The sequence below is a fragment of the Spinacia oleracea genome, chromosome 2 (genome assembly GCF_020520425.1).
Source record: "Spinacia oleracea cultivar Varoflay chromosome 2, BTI_SOV_V1, whole genome shotgun sequence".
Classification (NCBI taxonomy): Eukaryota; Viridiplantae; Streptophyta; class Magnoliopsida; order Caryophyllales; family Amaranthaceae; genus Spinacia; species Spinacia oleracea.
Genome location: NC_079488.1, coordinates 56,952,454 through 56,971,816, shown reverse-complemented (window position 1 = coordinate 56,971,816; position 19,363 = coordinate 56,952,454). Strand labels below are relative to the sequence as shown.

The 19,363-nt window shown below is 36.2% G+C and overlaps 1 protein-coding gene across 2 annotated transcripts; it reads right to left on the bottom strand.

The window, feature by feature from the left end:
- Positions 1–10,609: 10,609 nt before the first annotated feature.
- LOC110799703 (E3 ubiquitin-protein ligase RING1) lies at positions 10,610–17,584 on the bottom strand. 2 transcript variants are annotated; one of them, XR_002536454.2, is made up of 3 exons: positions 16,232–17,560; positions 13,134–13,196; positions 10,610–10,843 (listed from the first exon to the last, which is right to left on the bottom strand). XR_002536454.2 is itself a non-coding variant. In XM_022004978.2 (2 exons), exon 1 carries the CDS (start codon positions 17,389–17,391, stop codon positions 16,249–16,251), a length of 1,143 nt encoding a protein of 380 aa, XP_021860670.2. In that variant the 5' UTR covers positions 17,392–17,584; the 3' UTR covers positions 10,610–10,843; positions 16,232–16,248. The 2 variants fall into 2 exon arrangements, 1 of the variants encoding a protein (XP_021860670.2); XM_022004978.2 differs by lacking the exon at positions 13,134–13,196 and having other exon boundaries at positions 16,232–17,584.
- Positions 17,585–19,363: the final 1,779 nt, after the last annotated feature.

Sequence of the window (19,363 nt, the reverse complement as noted above, 5' to 3'; positions counted from 1 at the left end):
TATGGTTTTTCCGCATGATTTATGTATTGTCATATGTATCATAACCTAACAGTTTTCTGCACCAGGCATCAAACATCAAATCATGCTATCCTCCGAAAATACGGGTATATACCTGTATCTCCAAACACAAATAGATGAGCATTTTAAGAATACAAAGTCCAAAAAATACAACAATTTAGGCGTTCGACTCCCAACGGACCCAAGATCCAGGAAAGTCAGCCGAAATTTCAAAATCTTAAAGGCCAATAAAAAGCTCTTATCCCCAGTGAAGCACATCCCCAACGGATCAATTCCGGGTATTCAAAATTCAAGATTCAAGCGTCCGAAATTCAAAATTTTCGATGCCAAGCTCCGTCCTAAACCAAAGGAAGAAGTGCAGTACAAGTACAAATCAGAGTCGTCGCAACCGAGCGGAGGTAGACTCTATCCTTTTTTCTAACACCTGTTTTGTGCAGGCATCGTTGTACAAAGAATGGTCTTGATTGCAGAACATCTTGACCATTCTCCGTCCCGAGTCAAAAACTTTGACTTGCGCTTTCCTAACCGAACGCTTAGTCAAAGTGGGGGTTTCTGTAGACACCTAATTTGTGTCTCCCCATTGGGATGATGACGATACCATTATCCTTATTAGGCGGTTGGAGCAACTCCGTGCGGAAATCCCAATTGCTAAGAACATTTTCAAAATCCAAGAGCCAAAATCCCATCCCCGAGGTTGTTCCCATTCCGGAACTCGGTACAAAATACAATTTCCAAAAATCAATTTCAAAATCCATGTACAATCTCACCCAATGGACTATCCCATTGATTTTACAAGGCCTTTTCCAGTCGAAATGACACTAAGCAATCCAAATTCGAGCGCCGACCCACAAAACCGAGCAAGCCAGACCTCGTCCCGTAAAACCAAATTCAAAAACCCGAAACGGCTTGTTTTTAGACGCAAACCAAGCCTTAATCATCAAGCAAACACTACGTGCCAACTTCGTACAATTCGTACGAAGGTACACCATTACAAGCCAAAACAAGGACGACATCGTTCGTCCTTGTTTGGCAGCTTCTGCGCCACGTCAGCAGCGCCTGGCGCTGGCAGTTGCGCTGGACGCTGGCGTTTAGCAGCAGCTTCTCCTATTTAAACCCCTAATTCTGATCATTATGGGGAGGCAAAATCAAAACACAACGTCGTAATACAAAAACTGCCACTCAAATCAAAATACAAAAATCCTCCAAAATCACATACAATTTCCAAGTTCTAAGCAATTGGGAGCTCTAAAAGGAATTCTTTCCTAAACCTAACTAGGTAATTCCGAATCCCAACCCTAATCAATCATGTTTCTTTGATTTTCTCTTTAAAAAATGATTAGTAAGTTGCCATTTTTAATCTTAAAAGTGTCACTTACAACAATCATACATTTCTTACAAAATCCAAACTTTATGTGATACAAAAATGCAAACTTTCAAGATTCAATGATGTTCAAAGTTGTTTGTAATCACTTCTTTGAGTTAGAATCACCTTCAAAACATGGAGTAATCAAAGATGATGCCTTTCTAATGTTTAAAGGTTTAATCTTTGAGATTCAAGACTCCACTTTTCAAATTTCAAGTTCAAGTTTAAAGATCCAATAATGATTAAGGTTGTTTGCAATCACTTCCCTAAACTAGGATCATTTCAAAATAAGAGCACATCAAAGATCAAACCTTTTCAACATTAAAAGGTCCAATCTTTGAGATTCAAGACTCTTAAGTTCAATGTTTCAATTTCAAGTTCAATATTTCAAGTTCAAGTTCAATATTTCAAAGTTCAACATTTCAAGTTCAATATTTCAAGTCCAATATTTCAAGATTCAAACTTTTCAAGTTCAAGTTCTATGTTCAAAATCTAAGACACTTTAGGTCGAGCAACTTGACCTAAAGTAGAGATTTTTGCTTTGAATCCGTGTCGGGCGCACTTATTTTTAAGGAGTCGCTTGGCGTTCGGATATCATGTGCTAAGATTCAAGTTCAATATCGCACTTTCAATTATGCAAGTTCAATACCGCACTTTCAATTATGCAATTTCAATTCCGCAATTTTAATTATGCAATTTCAAGTTCGCACTTTCAATTATGCAATTTCAATTCCGCAACTTTACTTGCCTAGTCCTTCTAGGCAATGTGGTTCTACCTCCTAGTCCATTTCTAGGTGGTCTTGTACTTTACTAATTTTGCACCTATTTCCATTGTGATGTTGCTTTACTTGCTTATTGCTTTCATCACCTAACATGCTAAATACAACAAAATACAAGGTTACGCCACACTTAACAAAGATAATTTCTTGGACAAACCGATCTTAGGTTCCCTTAAATTAACTTTAAAGCAAAGTGACCACAATACAAAGTAGAAATTCTATTTGTTCTAAATTCAAACCCACATAGTCTAAACTAGGGTATTTTCAAAAATGTTGTGCCACGCATTTGAATCATTTTTAAAGCTCGCGGAATAAGCATCTCGTTCCCTTGCCCGGATCTCACCCATCCGTTTCTAAGATTCAATGCCTTATCCTAATAGAGTCATTTTTTTGGTCTTCCCAAACGAGACCCTAAATAATGTTTGGTGGCGACGACTCCTTCAAAATAAAAAGATACAAAGGTTCTAAAAACCGCCCCCGTAGGAAGGGAAAGCAACGTACAAAAAACCCCTCTACAGCCATGACATCCTTTTTCCTTAGTTCAGGCAATTTCTTGACCGTAACAAAATAGTTGCAGGCAAACTCAATCTTCTTTACGTAAATGTACGGGGTCTCACACTCTAGCTTCTCTAGGTATCCTAGGTTAGTGTACTTTGAAAGCAACATCTTAATCTTGAAAGTACACAACTAAAGAGTCTTACTAATACGTACCAAAACAAAGTAAGTTAGTGGAGCCATACAATTTCAATGCACAAATACTTGCTTAATCATGAATCGTGATGCAATTACTCACATAAAACAACATAAAACATGATCAAACTTAAATACATAAGCATACAATTAATACTTAAAACTTAGCACTTAATCACATGCATACTCAAATTAAATGCATATTTAATCTAAATATGCCCTTCTTAATCTACCCTTTCTCACTTAGAAATAAGAATAATTTTCGAAATTAATTAAATAAATAACTTCAAATATAAGCGAAATTATTAAAATTAAATTCGAAAATTAAAATAATTAATCGAATAATTTAATCAATTAATCTGATTATTTTCCGAAAATAAATAAATAATTAAAGGAAAAGGTAATAAATTAGGCTAACTGATGACCACAGATCCAAGTTGGCTTGTGATTTCAGTATGGCTGATCTGAAAAGGGTACTTGATGACATCCCTAGCAACAAGGCACCTGGATTAGATGGATTCAATAGCCATTTTTTCAAAACCACCTGGGAGATAGTCAAGGGGGATATGTTTGCTGCTGTTTCTGAATTCTTTAGAACAGGAAAAATGCTAAAAGAGATCAATGTTACATCCATTACTTTGGTTCCCAAAGTAAGTGTTCCTGCCACAGTTGGAGATTTTAGACCCATAGCATGTTGTTCTGTATTATATAAGTGTATCTCTAAGTTGTTGTGTGAAAAGCTAAGCTGTGTGCTTCCAGACATCATCTCTCAAAATCAGGGGGCATTTGTTGCTGGGAGGTCCATTCTCCATAATGTTCTTATCTGTCAAGACATTGTCAAAATGTATAGAAAAGGCCAGTCTCAACCCAATTGTCTTCTGAAACTTGATTTGCAGAAAGCATACGATACAGTGGAGTGGGACTTTTCTTAAGGAGGTGATGCAGGATTTGGGGTTCCCTCCCTTCTTCATTGGTTTGATCATGACTTGTTTATCCACTACTCAGTACTCAGTTATGATTAATGGTGTTCCATCTAGACTTATCCACCCAAGAAGGGGTTTGAGGCAAGGGGATCCTCTCTCTCCCCTTCTCTTTACCCTATGCATGGAGTACTTCTCCAGAACCATGAAAGCTGTGGGAGAGTGCCCAGGTTTTAAATTCCATTCTAGATGCAGGTACTTGAGGTTGAATCATTTATGCTTTGCAGATGATTTGCTGATGTTCTGTAAAGGGGAACATAGGGTCATTAGCATGATGATGGAGGGATTTAAGGTCTTCTCTAATACCACTGGCCTGAAGGTCAATGCTTCTAAATCTTCCCTTTATTGCTGTGGCATGAATGTTCAACAGGTTGAAGCCATCACAAATTTAACTGGGTTTGTTCAGGGGAGTTTACCTTTCAAATACTTGGGTGTGCCTGTGAGCCCTTGGAAATTGAAAACCTGTTATTTTGAGCAATTAGTGGATAAGATGACAGCAAGAGTTAGGCACTAGAGTTCTAGAAATCTGTCTTTTGCTGGTAGAGTCTAGTTGGTTAATTCAGTGTTGATGAGTATCTGTGTTTACTGGTGCCAGATGTTCTTACTTCCCAAGAATGTTCTCAAAAAGATTAACTCCATTTGTAGACCCTTCCTCTGGTATGGAACTTATGATGATGCAAGACCTGGGCCTGTTGCTTGGGATCACCTTTGTCTCCCTAAACCACATGGTGGTCTGGGGTTTAGAAACCTTTTACTGTGGAATCAGGCTGCTGTGGGAAAGCAAGTTTGGGTCATTGCTCAAAAAAAGGATAATTTATGGGTGAAATGGATTCATGCAGTTTACATCAAGGAGAAAAATTGGGAAAGTTTTACTGCTCCTACTGCTCCCAGTTGGGTGGTAAAGTTTGTGTGCAAAGTGAAGAATTGTGTTACTCACCAGCTGAAGTCACCTCAGTGGTATTCCACTAGTAAATACTCCATTAAAGACACTTACAATCAAATTGCAACTGCTGGTGATAGAGTAACTTGGCAGAAATATGTCTGGAATAGGTTGACTATCCCAAAGCACAGATTTATCCTTTGGCTCACAATGCTTGACAGATTGAAAACTAAAGAGAGACTTCACAAGGTGGGGATTGTTCCTGATGACCTGTGTCCTGTCTGTTTCACTCATACAGAAAAGATTGACCACCTTTTCTTTACCTGTGAGTTCAGCAAACAATGCAAGCAGCTGGTTCTGGATTGGCTTGGGATCAATCTAAACAGATTCACTGTAATCAGCCTCCTCAAAGGGGATCAAAGATACAATAGAGGAAAATGCAAAAGGGCAATTCTGTTTACTGCCATAGCCAGTTTAGTGTACAATGTATGCAAAGCTAGAAATGCAGCTGTTTGGGCTGCTAAAGTGCCTACTATCCACTCTATAGTTGCTAACATCAAGGCAGAAGTCAAAGGAAGGGTTTATAACCTGCTTAGTAAGAAGTCTAGGCCTAGTGATCTCAATTGGTTCAACAGTTTGTAAAGGAGAGCTTGTTGCTCATCCTGTGTGTTTTTTAGGCTAGGTGTTCTTAGCCTTTCTGTTCTTTGACCTTGTGGCTGCTTCTGGTTTGCCAAAGGTTAAGGGTGTAATACTGTTTTTTTGCTAATCAATATATCCTAATTTGCTTGCCAAAAAAAAAAAAAGGTAATAAATTCAGAAATAATATTTATTTATTTTTTTTGAAAAATTCGGAAATTCCGAATTTTTTTTTTTTTTTTTTTGGGGGGGGAAATCCGGAAAATCCGAAAAATTTAATTCGAATTGTTCGAATTCAATAAGTTCGAGAAATTTTAAATAAAATCAAATAAGTTTTTTTTTTTTTTTTTAAATAACTTCAAGTAATTGGTTTTTGGCTTTTCAAAATATTGAGTACTCAAAATAAATGTTTTGACTTTAGGAAAATAATTTTCAAAAAGCCTAAAAGTTCCGCAAATCCTACAAAAATAGTATGAATTACTATCAAGTAGTTTTTAAAATCGTAGTTTAAGGATTTACCACTTTGCACTATTAATTAATACAAAGTAGCTCTCAAACTAAAGCTCTGCAAATACCACTTTGTATATTACTTACTACAAAGAAGGACTGAAACTAAGCTCTGATACCACTTTGTAACACCCTGATAATTCCTTATATTTATAATTATATTTTTCCGACTAATATAAAAGAATTACCAAGATATTACCGCCACCGTGATAACGGCTAAGGCTATTTACCAGAATTACGCGGCGGAATTAACTAACTTTCAAATCATATTAAATAGTTAATGATCATCTAACAAACTGGAACCATTAAGGCCCAAAACCAAAGTATTAAATAGTTTTAAATTCATTAACTATAGTTTAATAATTAAAGTAGAAATAGAGATAGTCATGACAAAAAACCAAAATAGAGTTTATAAATGCGAAACAAGAAATAGTATCTCATCACTATTCCCATGATAACTTCTCCCGCAAGTTATCTCTACCAACCTGCTTATTGAAAACTACTCCCCAACAATGCAAGTGCAATGATATGGTGGATCATCATAGGGTCATTAAGGGAAAGGCCATGACCGGAAGACATGAAGCACAAAATCAGCAAAAGCTGAGTACAAACAAGCTAGAATGAAATCCTAGTATAACATGCTTCACTCAACAATATAATAACAATTAATCATGAAAACATACTCGAGACTTAACACGACTCTTAACTCATAGGTTAATAAGAATTAGCTTCGAACGGGTAAAATATAATAACAAAGACCACTGAGAGAAACTTAGGGTGTTGGGAGCCCACCAAGCACCAAATAAATAAGGTCGGGCTTTCTACCGACAGTCGGACCATACCGACGGAATTCCTGCGTATTTTATAAGCGATTAACCAAAAGAATGAAACAACGTCTTGTATCATTCAAGGAGTACGAGTTTCTCCGACGCGACTCCCCCCCATTGTTCATACTCAAGATATATACGTTCCAAGAGTTTTGAAGCTCATTCGGGTTGCACTTTACGTTCATTAGTATGTTATGTTCAAGACTCAACCCAATGACACAACATGCAAACAATTAAACAATTAACCAATTACACAATGACACTTCATTTTAATCCTTTAGGAATTATGATCAAACATAGGACTCAAGTGAAATTACTCCCATTGTTTCTTCTCAAAAACACTGTTTGAGATAACCCGACATTGCCTGTTAACAAGCGGGGTGTGCCCTTAGCACGAATAGTCCTTAGTTCAATTGACATAAACTTCTTAAATGTATTCTACACGGTGGTAGAATAAACGATGCACTGAGACAATATTCAATAGGCTCAAAGTATGCTAGACATTCCGTACAATAGCATAATCATAATAACTTGCATGCGAAACACTCATACATGCATATCAATTTGAACAACATGCTTGACATAATTCAACGATTATAAAAGTCCATAACATGATAGTTCAATAGAATCTATAAAGCATTAAACAATCCATAACATGCTCATTCACGTAGAATACATAGATTCAATAATATTTCACAACATGCTTGTTCACACATCAAACATGAATTCTCAACACTTTAAGTTCACATGATTCACAATCAATATATTTCATAAAGTCCTCATGGGATAGGTGGTCACCCTAGCCATGTACGTACTCGGAATACCTAAGTACGGGGGCCATTGTGCGAATCACGACTCAAGCTAGAAATCAACTCCTATAAACACAAAGGAGAAACTTAATTATTATCCATTTTTACTAAATTTCCAGCAACTATTTAAGATTCTAAAACCTTTGTTTGATTTAGGCATTAATCGTTATTCGTTAATTTAATAGTCTCAAATAATCAACTCAAGTCCTAGCACAAAAACATTGACTTTTTGGCATTAAAATCAACACTTTAAAGTTTTATAATAAATCTGAAAATTTAAGTTGATTCCCATAATTTAAATCGTCATTAAATTATGTGAATCAATTGCTTGAACAATTGGAATTAAAATCCTATCAATAGGTCATCAATAAAACCATGTTTTGACCTTAAAAATTGACACTTTATTTAATCATTAAATCTGAAAATAATAGTACTTGTAATTACAATCAATCTCATCAATTTAAATACGACAATATTAAAACAGGGTATTCATAACCGTTCCCAGCAATTTAAATAATCCAAAAAAATAATCATAATTAAATAATTTAAAACGGAATTTGAAAAAGTTAAAAAGTATACGAAAATCGATCAACAACAACACACACACAACACAATCGTGTTGTGTGTGGGCATCGGCACAAGCAACATCAGCAGCACGAAGCACTCGCCAGGGGCGAGTGGGGTGCGCGGGTCTGCTGCGAGCAAGGGCGAGCAATGGGCGAGAGCTGGGCGCGGGTGCTCGGCACAACGCAGCAACAGCGCACAGCGATGTGCGCGTGCTGCAGCGAGAGGGACGCCAGGGAGTGAGTGAAGGAGTGTGCGTGAGGCACGGGCAAGGCAGGCAGGCGAGGCACTTGTTGTGTGCACTGGGAAGCGAGCAAGGCTCGTTGCTTGGTTGCTTGCGGCCGAAGGCAAGGGCACGAGAGGAGAGAGAAAGTGCCGCAAGGGAGGAGAGAAAGAGAGTGAAAATCTGAAATTGAATGTGGGGATTTAATGAGGGGAAGGGTTGTATTTATAGCTTTTCCTTCCCTCATGGGCTAGGTTTTTTAATTTGGGTTGGGTTTGCTTAAGGGCTTAATTAAAATTAGTTTCTTGCAAGCCTTGTTGGGTTTGCCAACGAAATTGGATTGGGCTTAGATTAAAATTAAATTCGTTTTCAAAATACGACCCAACAATTCCCGAATAAATAAATTCGTTGAATTTACTTAATAAAGTCCGGTTTTCGTAAATAATTAATAATTAAATTATTAAAAATAAAATACATTTAAATCACATTAAATGCAATTAAATTCGTAAAAATCTTTATAAATACAATAAAATATATTTATAAATTACGAAAAATACGAGGTATTACAAGAAGGGTAGCAGGCTCGCCGGCGACCTTTTGAAGCTCCGGTTATCAACGAGCCTGCTGAAGGAGGCGGCGGCTCTAGGGTTTTGTGGGTTTTTAGGTTTTCTTAGGGAGAGAGAGAAAAAAAGTTTTAGATGCAAAAATTATTTCATTAGTTTTGTCTTCTCATGACATCAAAAAATTTAAAAAATTTAAGAAAAATAAATAAATTTGGGTAACTTTTACCTTTTTTATTCACTTTGTATAGTAGTAGGTGGTTATAGGCTTTTCAGGTAGCCACTCTAATGGTACATAATCTCAACCATTCTGCTTTAATGATTTACTCTTATTCATTTATTTGTTTGACCATAATATTTAAAGAAAAATGTAAATAAAGTTAATCAAAAATCGTTTTGCAACACAAAAACTTCTTCTATAAATCCGTTTAGATATAAAAGGAAAAAAAAATCAGATTTGTTATCTCAAAATAAATAAGTTATTATCTCATTTTTTTAACCATCCAGACCACACCAATAATAATATAGTACTGTATATGATAACTCAATCTATCAGAAAAACGTACTGGCAAATTAATACTAATGCGATGAAAAATGCATAGATCGGTGATAATCACGGAGTTTGAGAGAGGAGAGGAAACAAAAACGAGTTATTTACTCTAAGTTTATTTGTTTATTACTTTTTTCTTCTTTTGAATTAGTTATTATGGTTTTTATACAAAAAAGTATATCATTTTTAAAGTCAAGTCAACAGAAAATGGATGATGTAAATTTAGTACATCAAAATATAAGGTCAAGATTAAAAGTTTACAATGGCTATAAAGTTAATATAGCAATTGTAACACCTGTTTTTTCGATATGTGATATATATTCCTTCCTCTGTCCCAAATTAATCGTTGTTTGTAAATTATTTAAATGTGATGAATATATTAATGACTTTATATTTTTAATGGTCTATACAATTTAACATTATGCTAAAAAAAAACAAAAAAAGTTTATGTACAAATTTTAGTTTTCAGTTTGGATCCAAATTAAGTTTTAAAATTTCAGTTTGGATTGGATAAGAACCAAAACCAATTTAGTTTGGAAAAAGTAAAATCGAATTATTTCGATTTGACCCATAATCCAAAACGAAAAGTGAACTTTCACCCCTATCCTCATTTGTATGAGGAACTCCAAATTCTTCATGGTTTTAGATTTTCCACCGACTTTTAAGGATGGATTCTAGTCACCTGATATAAATTATACGGGAGTAACTCTTATTTTTCCTAAATTTTACATCTTAATATGAAGTTAGTTTTCCTAAAATTAGTGGAAATAACACGAGGCGAAACAAACCTACTTGTACCATCGACTAATGACAATGGCAGAGGGTTAGCGGTCCAAAAGAGGAGCACGCAGCTTCCATGGAGTATTCTCAGGATTTTAGACGTTTGACATACTCATAAAGAACAATCACATGAAAATCAACTCTTCCATGCAGAACTCTTCCTTGAATAGATTTTGCTCTTGAAATAAACTATTAATGCCTTACACTGATTTAACAGTGGAAAAGACGGAAGAATATACAAGTAATGTTGGCATATCTTTGTTGTGCCTAGAATGAGAGGTAGTAACCTCTGGACTCTGGTACCATTTTCTGAACCATGCATCAATTTGGCTAATACGAACTAGTGTATGTTTATGTTATAACCATTTTTACACCCTGCAAGCTGCAACAACACAATAATTGCCTTTTCTGAAGGTATAATATAACCATGAATAGAAAGCGGGAGCCAAACAACACACATCATATAAAATACACATTAAAAGTACAAAATTTTTTGAGAGGCACATTTCTTGTGTAGTCCAATATTTGACAATTTTTTCAACAATTTTGAACAATTTTGAACAACAAACCAGAATACAGTTTACCTACAATTATTACCATCAAAGATAAGAATGTATCTCAGCTAATTTTCACTGTATAAAAACAATCGTATCTCTGCCAAATCTTACAGATGCACCCTGCAGGAACACACACACAAAACATCTCTTAGCATATTATTGGTAACAGTAAAACAAATTAAATGAAGCAGGACTTTGAAAGGGATAGAACCCCTTATACATTCTTCTTTACATGATCTAGGGAATCAAGAATGTATCGGCAAAACACAAAAGATCAAAATCCGTCAGCCGACCCTTATGGTTATTTATTACGGTTTTTCCATGAAATTCCCACGAGTTTGAACAAAGTTTACCAAGTACCCTCAACTTTTTTTAAATACACCAAATACCTTCGATGTTTCTAAACATGCACCAAATACCCCTATTGACTAACGGCCGTTAACAACACTAACCAATTAACTCATAATGAACCATTTTCTCTATTAACCCTTCGCGTTATCATTATCATTACCTTACCCCCTGCAATTGCACTTGCAGAGAGGTTGTTTTCAATTGACCCAAAAGCGATAACGGGAAGACCATCTTCTACTTCATGGAAAGGAAGCGAAGAGGTTTTAAGAGCCATTTCTCTATTAACCATTAATTAAACTCCTAAAAATTAATTAACTATTATCAAAAAAAAACAATTAATCCCAAAACTTTTGCTGCTTCTTCTTCTTCTGGCGCCGACCAACCACCAGTGAACAAGTCATCCTACCTCCTTCCTGCACGACCGCCCCAAGCCCCCTCTCCCCCTCACATCTCTCTCTTGGATGCTTTCTCTCTCTTCCTCACTGCTTCGCCAGTAGTTCCACCACCGTCCGAACCCGCAGCCACCACAATCAGCCAACATACGCTGATACGCCGCCCAACTGCAGTCCCTCCTCTACTTCCCAACCCCAGGATCAATGCTAATTTCTTTTCTTTGAAGCCAATATCCCCAAACCACCACGGCTCCGCCGCTTCCACCATTTGAACATCACCCCCTCAACCACCTAGCCCTGAACCACCCGACCAATACACCGACAACCCTTCTCCCTCTGTTTCCTCCACGGTATCTCTCTTTCACCTACTCGTTCTGCTACCGTCCAGCATTCAAGTACCCAACCCCCCAATTTGACGAGTGATTTGCATCACAATCAACTATTACTCGCACAAAATCAAGCTCAGATCCAAGAATATTGAAAAGAGGTTGGTTTTGTTACATTATGGCCTGGTATATGGCAACTAAGGTGGCGAATAGTTGCAGAAAACCACCAATAAAACAACCATCAAAGTAGCTCCACCTGATTGCAGCTCAAACAAAACCCCCAGACCCCATTATTGGTTTCCAATGCCGCCTTTGTGGCTGGTAATTGGGAGAGAAGAGAAGGAGCTCTAAAAAGGGTTAATTAACTTATTTTAGGGGGGTTAATTTAGCGGGTTAGTGGTTTAATTTATTTAATTAGGTTTAGTGTTAGGGTAAACAAAGGAAAGCATTGATTAGTGATTAATGACTAACGGCGTTGACGTACGTTGGTCAATAAGTGTATCTGATGCATTTTTACAAACCTCAAGGATATTTGGTGCATTTCTAAAAAGAAGAGGATATTTCGTGCATTTTGTTAAAACTCATGGACATTTCATGAAAAAAACATTACTTTATATATTAACTACGCAAGCTGAAAAGTAAAGATTTTGAAACGAGTTTCTTAAAAGATGTTAGGGGACTCTAGAAAGGAAGTTTGAAATTAAGAAGCAGGAAGAAAACTTAATCTTCCCTCTTTCAATTGGCATGTGATGGAAATAACTAGGCTTCCGGGAATAAAGCTATTTACTGCAAACTGCTCTTCATTAAACTCGAAAACAATTTTGCCTCTTTTGGAGGGGGAAGTGAAGAGAAGTTGAGAAGTGAAGAGAAGTTGAGAAGTGAAGACGGAGTGAAGAGGAGAGAAGATTTGAAGTGGTAAGCATGTCATCCCAAATTCTATTCCAATCCATTCCAATACCATCAACAAAAACATAGCAGTTTTGGATAGAGTTTCTAGACTGATTCAGATCCACTCTACCAATGACTTCTACGGTTCTAGCCCTAAACCACCTACTCAACACTTTTACAGTTGTAGAGGAGACTAAACAATGTTGCATTATAAAATGGATAACGAAGAAGATCTATCAACCAATACAAATAAACGGTAAATGGAGAATTGGCAATCTATTCATTCGCAAAAATCCAAGACTCTCAGGAATCGTACAATATAAGGTCATAAGTTCATAACTTTAGGCACCAGCAAAAAAATCATGTCTAATTAAAAATTGAATACCTCTGTGTAACTGTCTATAGTGGAAAGGTAAGAAAAACATGACGAAACGGTCAGAGGAAAAAAATTACCACAAGTTCATTAAGGATGTATAATCTTTCACCAACGCAAATATGAATTAGATGAACTTTGACCTGTTATAATACAAGCTGTTAAGACTAATAACGAAGTAGATTAATTATCATGTACCAGACACAAAAAACAAAAGGTGAAGACCGAAGAAATCAATCAGTCAAACACAACTGGGGAGCTTATTTTAGGGATCTCTTTCTTTCAACTTAAAATTAAGTTATTTTGACTTATTTCAACAAAAATAAGTTCAGATAAGTTATGTAGTTCAGATAAGCTAAGTTTAGCAAAAATAAACTTTTTCCGGACAATTTAACACAAATAAGTTCTTTCCAAGAAAAACAAGTTCAGATAAGTTGAGGTAAGTAAAATAAATAAGTTCACATAAGTTAATTTCTGTCAAATTCAAGTGAACAAATATTCAGACATGTTAGACTAGTTAAATGTATTTAACATGGACAAATAAAGATTCTATGTATTTTCTCATTATTTTTCAAGGATCTCTTTTGAGGTTCATATGCATTTAGCACGCAAGGTACGCATACGACATCGGTACAACAGGATATGCATCTATCGTCAAGGAAAATACAAAGGCCAAGGCGATAGTGAAAAAGAAAAGCTCTATGCTAATTAACTGAAATTAAGCAAGGAGCATCTCATCTACTACGTATTAGTTTATTGTTTAAGTATGTACCAAAAAGAAATTAGTGATCTACTATCACCTAAATTGGAACAACAACCCTAAGCGAGAGCCACAACTAATAATCCCTCCCCTGAAGCACATTCAACATTTCTAGTTGAAATAATATTACCGCAACCCTTGTGAGTTTAGAAGAAACACAAATTAAACACAACTAAGTGTATTTTTTAGGAAAAAAAAAATATGCGTATAAGAACTAAAAGTGGAAATATTTAGCTAAATCACACATTAACTACACGAGAGACGCGTGATTTGCTCATGCAGTCCTAATACCTATTTAGGAAATGTATTGGAGTAAATGCTTATATGGAGCCCTAAGGACGGACTGCGTATATCAGCACGAACATTTTATCCCAGTGACAAAGCAAAGAATGAAATTCAAAATTGAAAAATGCACCTGCTTTCAGAATATAGGTAATATCTCATCAACTCAGAACAATTAAAAACACTAGCTGTAAAGAGAAAAGAGACTGGAAAATAAATTATTTCACTCAATATGTCAAATGATATAAAACCAGTTGGATCACCATTATATGAATTCATGAAGTACCAGTTTTTACACTTACCCGTAAATTGCATATGAATGACTTAACAAAGTACTCCTTCTGTCTCTATTTGTTTGCCCCATATTCTATTTTAGTTTGTCCCTTAAAGATCGCCCCATTTCCTTATATAGTATTAGGTCCCCACCATTTCCCCAACTTGCATACACTCATAAAGGTTTAAAAGACAATATTACCCCATTTCCATGCAAAATTTAGCCCCACCTTTTAATAAAGCACATTTTGTCTACGGGGCAAACAAAGAGGGATGGAGGGAGTACAATTGTTTTTAATGCACAACATTCCTAATGATAAACATTATGATTCCACAATTTAACTTGCCAGTAAATACCATCATTCTATCAACTACAGTCTACAGGCATACAATGATACAAAAAAAGATAATATAACAATTATGTGAAATCAGCAGATTCATGAATTTTTCCGTAATGTCAGCTGTGCAATGCTGGAAAGTCTTTAGGGAAAAGAAAGAGGCAGTAAACAACATGGAAGTTTGCAGAAACAACCATCATACTCACAGTAGAGACATATAGATTTAAATTAGCAAAAGGACCATGGATTAGATGGATGAACTAACCATCTCTTTTCCGTACTCTGAATCTTCAATATAATATCAAAAACAAAAGACTGAATGCTAAAGCATGTGCAATAGGGAAAAAAAAAAGTTAACTGAAGGTAGCCTAAGCATTTGCAATTTTGTTTTCATGAAACTACTGGAGGTTATCAAAAAGTAGTCAATACAAATGAAGCAAGACACCTAGAAAGACATGAAAACCTCGTATATACTAAATAGCTAACACCTTTCTGGAGAGGTTGCGAAACAAACCTATGGGAGGGTCTGAAAATAATACTATATAGGCATATTACTCCATGCATCTCAAATAGGAATATGATCAAATCAAATATTGCCTAACAGAAGAAATGTGTTGCCTAACAGGAGAAGATGTTCAGTCTAAGGACTTCTCTACTCTGACACTTATGGATTCTTGAAATATCCAAGACTATGACAAGCACATCAGATATAACACAGATCCTCTAAGTTTTATGTCTCTTACGTTTCTTTATACTAAAATGTTTTTATCAAGAAGGGGGAAGGGGGGGAATATTTTTGATCATCGACAGTTAATGTTGCTTAGATACAAAATAATTAAAAGGAAGAAACGCTAGAGTGACCAAACTTCTAATGCGAGAATGCAAGACGTTAAAAAACCCAGTAGCCAAGGCCAAAGAGAAGCAAAGGACAACTAGTTCCTACTGATAGATGCAATAAAGAAACTTACAAAGAAGGTGAAAAATGTGCTGCTAAGCCTTAAAAAATAGGGGGGAAGCAACACAAAAACAGTGTACACACCTAAACGGCCCGTTTGAAACAAACTTTCTTAACTAGTAAGTATTTGTGTTTATATACCTGAAACGGTCAACTACATGCTTACGATTTTAATGGAATTTTTAACTTTTAAATACTTTCATGAATCTTGTTTTAATATCCCACCAAAATATATATCCATATATGCCATGCTGCTTCTACATGTTGTGTAGTACGATCAAAGAAAATATTATGCTACCATAACCGTTAACACGCTTTACAAACAGTATCAGCCTTACATACCAGCCTACATTTATTCATCACTATTTAGAAAATTTCAGCAACGTCATGGTGTTCAGTAAAGCTTAATATCATCTCGTTCTCAACATACACCACTATGCAATATCATTTCATTTCTAATAATCAAAACAAAGCACAACCATAACATTATTGGTATAACATATCAAAGTATCAAACTTGAATAACACAGTAACAATGCAACTAAGTAAAGAATAAAGGAAACAAGTGTACCTAAATCACACAATTCATCAATCAAGATCCTCTGTTCTGGTTTCTGGTCCAAAGTCCGGATTCTCCCTTCGTCGAGGGTTCGAGTCGCTGCGATCCCCCGATGAATTACTCCCCTCCGCCGCAGATCCAACAGCTCCAAATGACCAAGGGAAAGAAATCCTAAACCTCCTCTCGACAGTCCGATCATTTTGCGAACCCTCCTCCGACACATCCATATCATCACCATTTCCATCATTACCACTGCCACCATCATTGACATTGCCACCAGATCCAAGATTCTCTCTCCTGACACGACTCCTCTGCTCGTATTCGGGGTCATCGGTTGGAAGCTCATACCGGCAGACAGGGCAAGAATTATGCAATTCCAACCACGGAAAAATGCAATCAGAATGAAAAAAATGCTTGCAGGGCATCTGTTTCGCCTCAGCGCCAAGCTCAAACTCATCCATACAAACTGCACATTGAGAAGAATCAGAAGACAGCAATTCTTCGGTAACCTTAACGCTCGGGAGCCCCTCAACGGATGATTTTGCAGCCGGAGGCGTGCCGTATCGATTAGGATCGTTCTCCGCTAGCTGCTGAATCAATTGCTCCAACCCTGGGCCAAAGAAATAGTCCCCTAAATTCGACGGAACCCGAATATTTCCACCGCCTTGGTCCGGGGAAGTGTTTTCGATGACGAATTGGATGTTGGCGCCACCAGCACGCATGGTCTGGAGATAACTTTGCAAAAATTGGAAAGGGTTGAATACATCAGTGTCTTGGAAAGGGGATCTCTGATTACCACCACCGCCGCCGCCAACAACTCCTCCGCTGAAGATGGAGGAGAGGTCTATAGGCTCAATAGGAGAAGAGGAGGCGGCGGAAGAGGATTGAGGAAAGAGAAAAGGGGCGAAAGGAGCAAGCTGATCGGCGGCGGAGGAGGTAGGAGGAGAGAAGAATTGAGCGAGAGGAGAAGGAGAAGGGAAAGGGTTAGGGTTTTCAACTTCTTCAAGGAAACCGCCATTGCAATTGGGGCAAGAAAGCTCGTCTGAGGGAGACGATGGAGATATAGAGACCGTGCGGTTGCATTCGTAGCAGAAGTAATGTTGCGGTGGATATGAGAAGGATGTAGTGGTGGAGGGGCCGTCAACACCGCCGGAAGTTCCGCCGGAAGACATAGTTATTGGTGGTTGTAAGGAGGAAAGCGGTGGGGACCTGGAAAGAGTGGCGATGTTGCGCGAGAGGGAATGACGGTAATGTATTTATTATTTTGTGATTTTAAAATTGAGTCATTTCTCTCTATATTTTCGGTGAGAGGGAAAGAGGAATAATGTTTGTCTATTGGATAGAGGTGGATAATAAATTGGGAAAACTATAATTGACTCAAATTCTAATTCCATTTCTATGGGTTTTCCAAGCCTATTAGATTCCATATTTTTAATTACTGCAGTATTTTAAGTATGCAATGCGTGTAAGAATAATTGATAAATGATAATGATCAAACTTTTTTAAATCAGGGTATTATTGACATATTATGTGGACAATAGAGAAAAATCTTTTTATCAAAATGCCAATTTCGAAACATCATTCAATTTCAAGTGAGGAAATAATTTTACCGGAAACTTTTTTTTATTATTATGCGAAAACATAAAAACTAATCCATGTAAAATCGACTAGAACATGATATGTACTCCATTCGTCCCGGAATACTTGAACCAGTTTGACCGGCACAGATTTTAACACAAATTAATTGACTTATTATTTGATTAGATGGTAATTGATATTGGGGTATTTTTTAATACATACAGGGATATGTGTCAGCTTTTTAAAGGGTGTAAGAGGGTAGGGGGATGGTGCATGGAACCACAAAATGACATGTGAAGGAGGGTAGTTGATATAATATTTATAAAAGTTTACCATTTATAGAAACGGTGCAAGTAATCCGGGACGGCTTTATAAGGAAAGCGGTGCAAGTATTTCGGGTCCGATGGAGTAATAAGCTAAAATAATAGATAATACGAAGTACTATGTATACATGTATGAGATATTGTCGATGACTTTTTTAAAACTTATATCTATACTAATATATTAAAAGGCGTTGTGAAAAACGTTTGTGTGTCGCATAATAAGAACTCTCATTAACATTTTAACCAACTAACAATTTTGGTTTATCTTTTCATATTAATTTATAATAAATGTTAACATGAAGTGTAAAACAACTAAATTTTTATGTGACTTTTTATTTTCTATGGACTATTTTAGGGAAAAAAAATTAAAGAATTAGGACAACATGTAGAAATATGATGTCATAAGTCTCATTAGCATCAACTATATAATTGTCTTGTATGGTTGCATATATTTGATTTGGTATTTATTAATTTGAAGCACTTAGCTCTACTAGAAAACAAATTATGCAAATTGTAAAATGATCTAATTGAAAAATTACTTGGCGTGATAAATGACGTAGTGTGTTTGTGTTGACAAACTTAATGGATGTTTTTCACTTAATGGCGTGATAAAATTACATGTATTTTGTCAAATATTAAGCTCAAGAAAAATCTAATATTTTAACTATTTAATGTAGCAATTGGAGGAACGCCCGAGCCACACACTAGTATGTTAATTAAAACGTAGTCTTATATACACGGAATTTTGTCTTAATGTATGCAAATTTGGTAAAACATATACGGAGTAAGAAATTTTATTTTAAACTAAAGAAAAAAAACATATTTATATGTAACAAGAAACTACTCTCTCGACATTAAATCTTTCACATTTTCTCAATGTTAGATTTTGGATCAAAGTAAAACATTATAAATAAACATAATTTGCATTGTCACGCAGTCGGAATTACCAAAGAAAAGCAAGCGCTAATCTTTAAATCGAACGAACAGATTTACGAGCGATAAATCTGTAAAACTCCAGAATCCACCAGAAAAGAGATAAACTCTCCGAATTTTATTATCAAAAGAATAGTTGATTTCTATTGACGAAAGTAAAGTGTTTAAATAGTTAACGCAAACCATAATACGAAAACGGAATTAAAAACAAAAACGGAAAATAATTAAACTGCAGTTTTCGAGCCCTAAACGAACTCGGGTGGCTTAAAATCCCATCAATCACGGCGTAGCCGTGGGTTGCACTCGTGGG

Bases quoted from the DNA above. Each gene is read 5' to 3' on its own strand.
- LOC110799703 (XM_022004978.2), bottom strand. From the start codon at position 17,391: ATGTCTTCCGGCGGAACTTCCGGCGGTGTTGACGGCCCCTCCACCACT.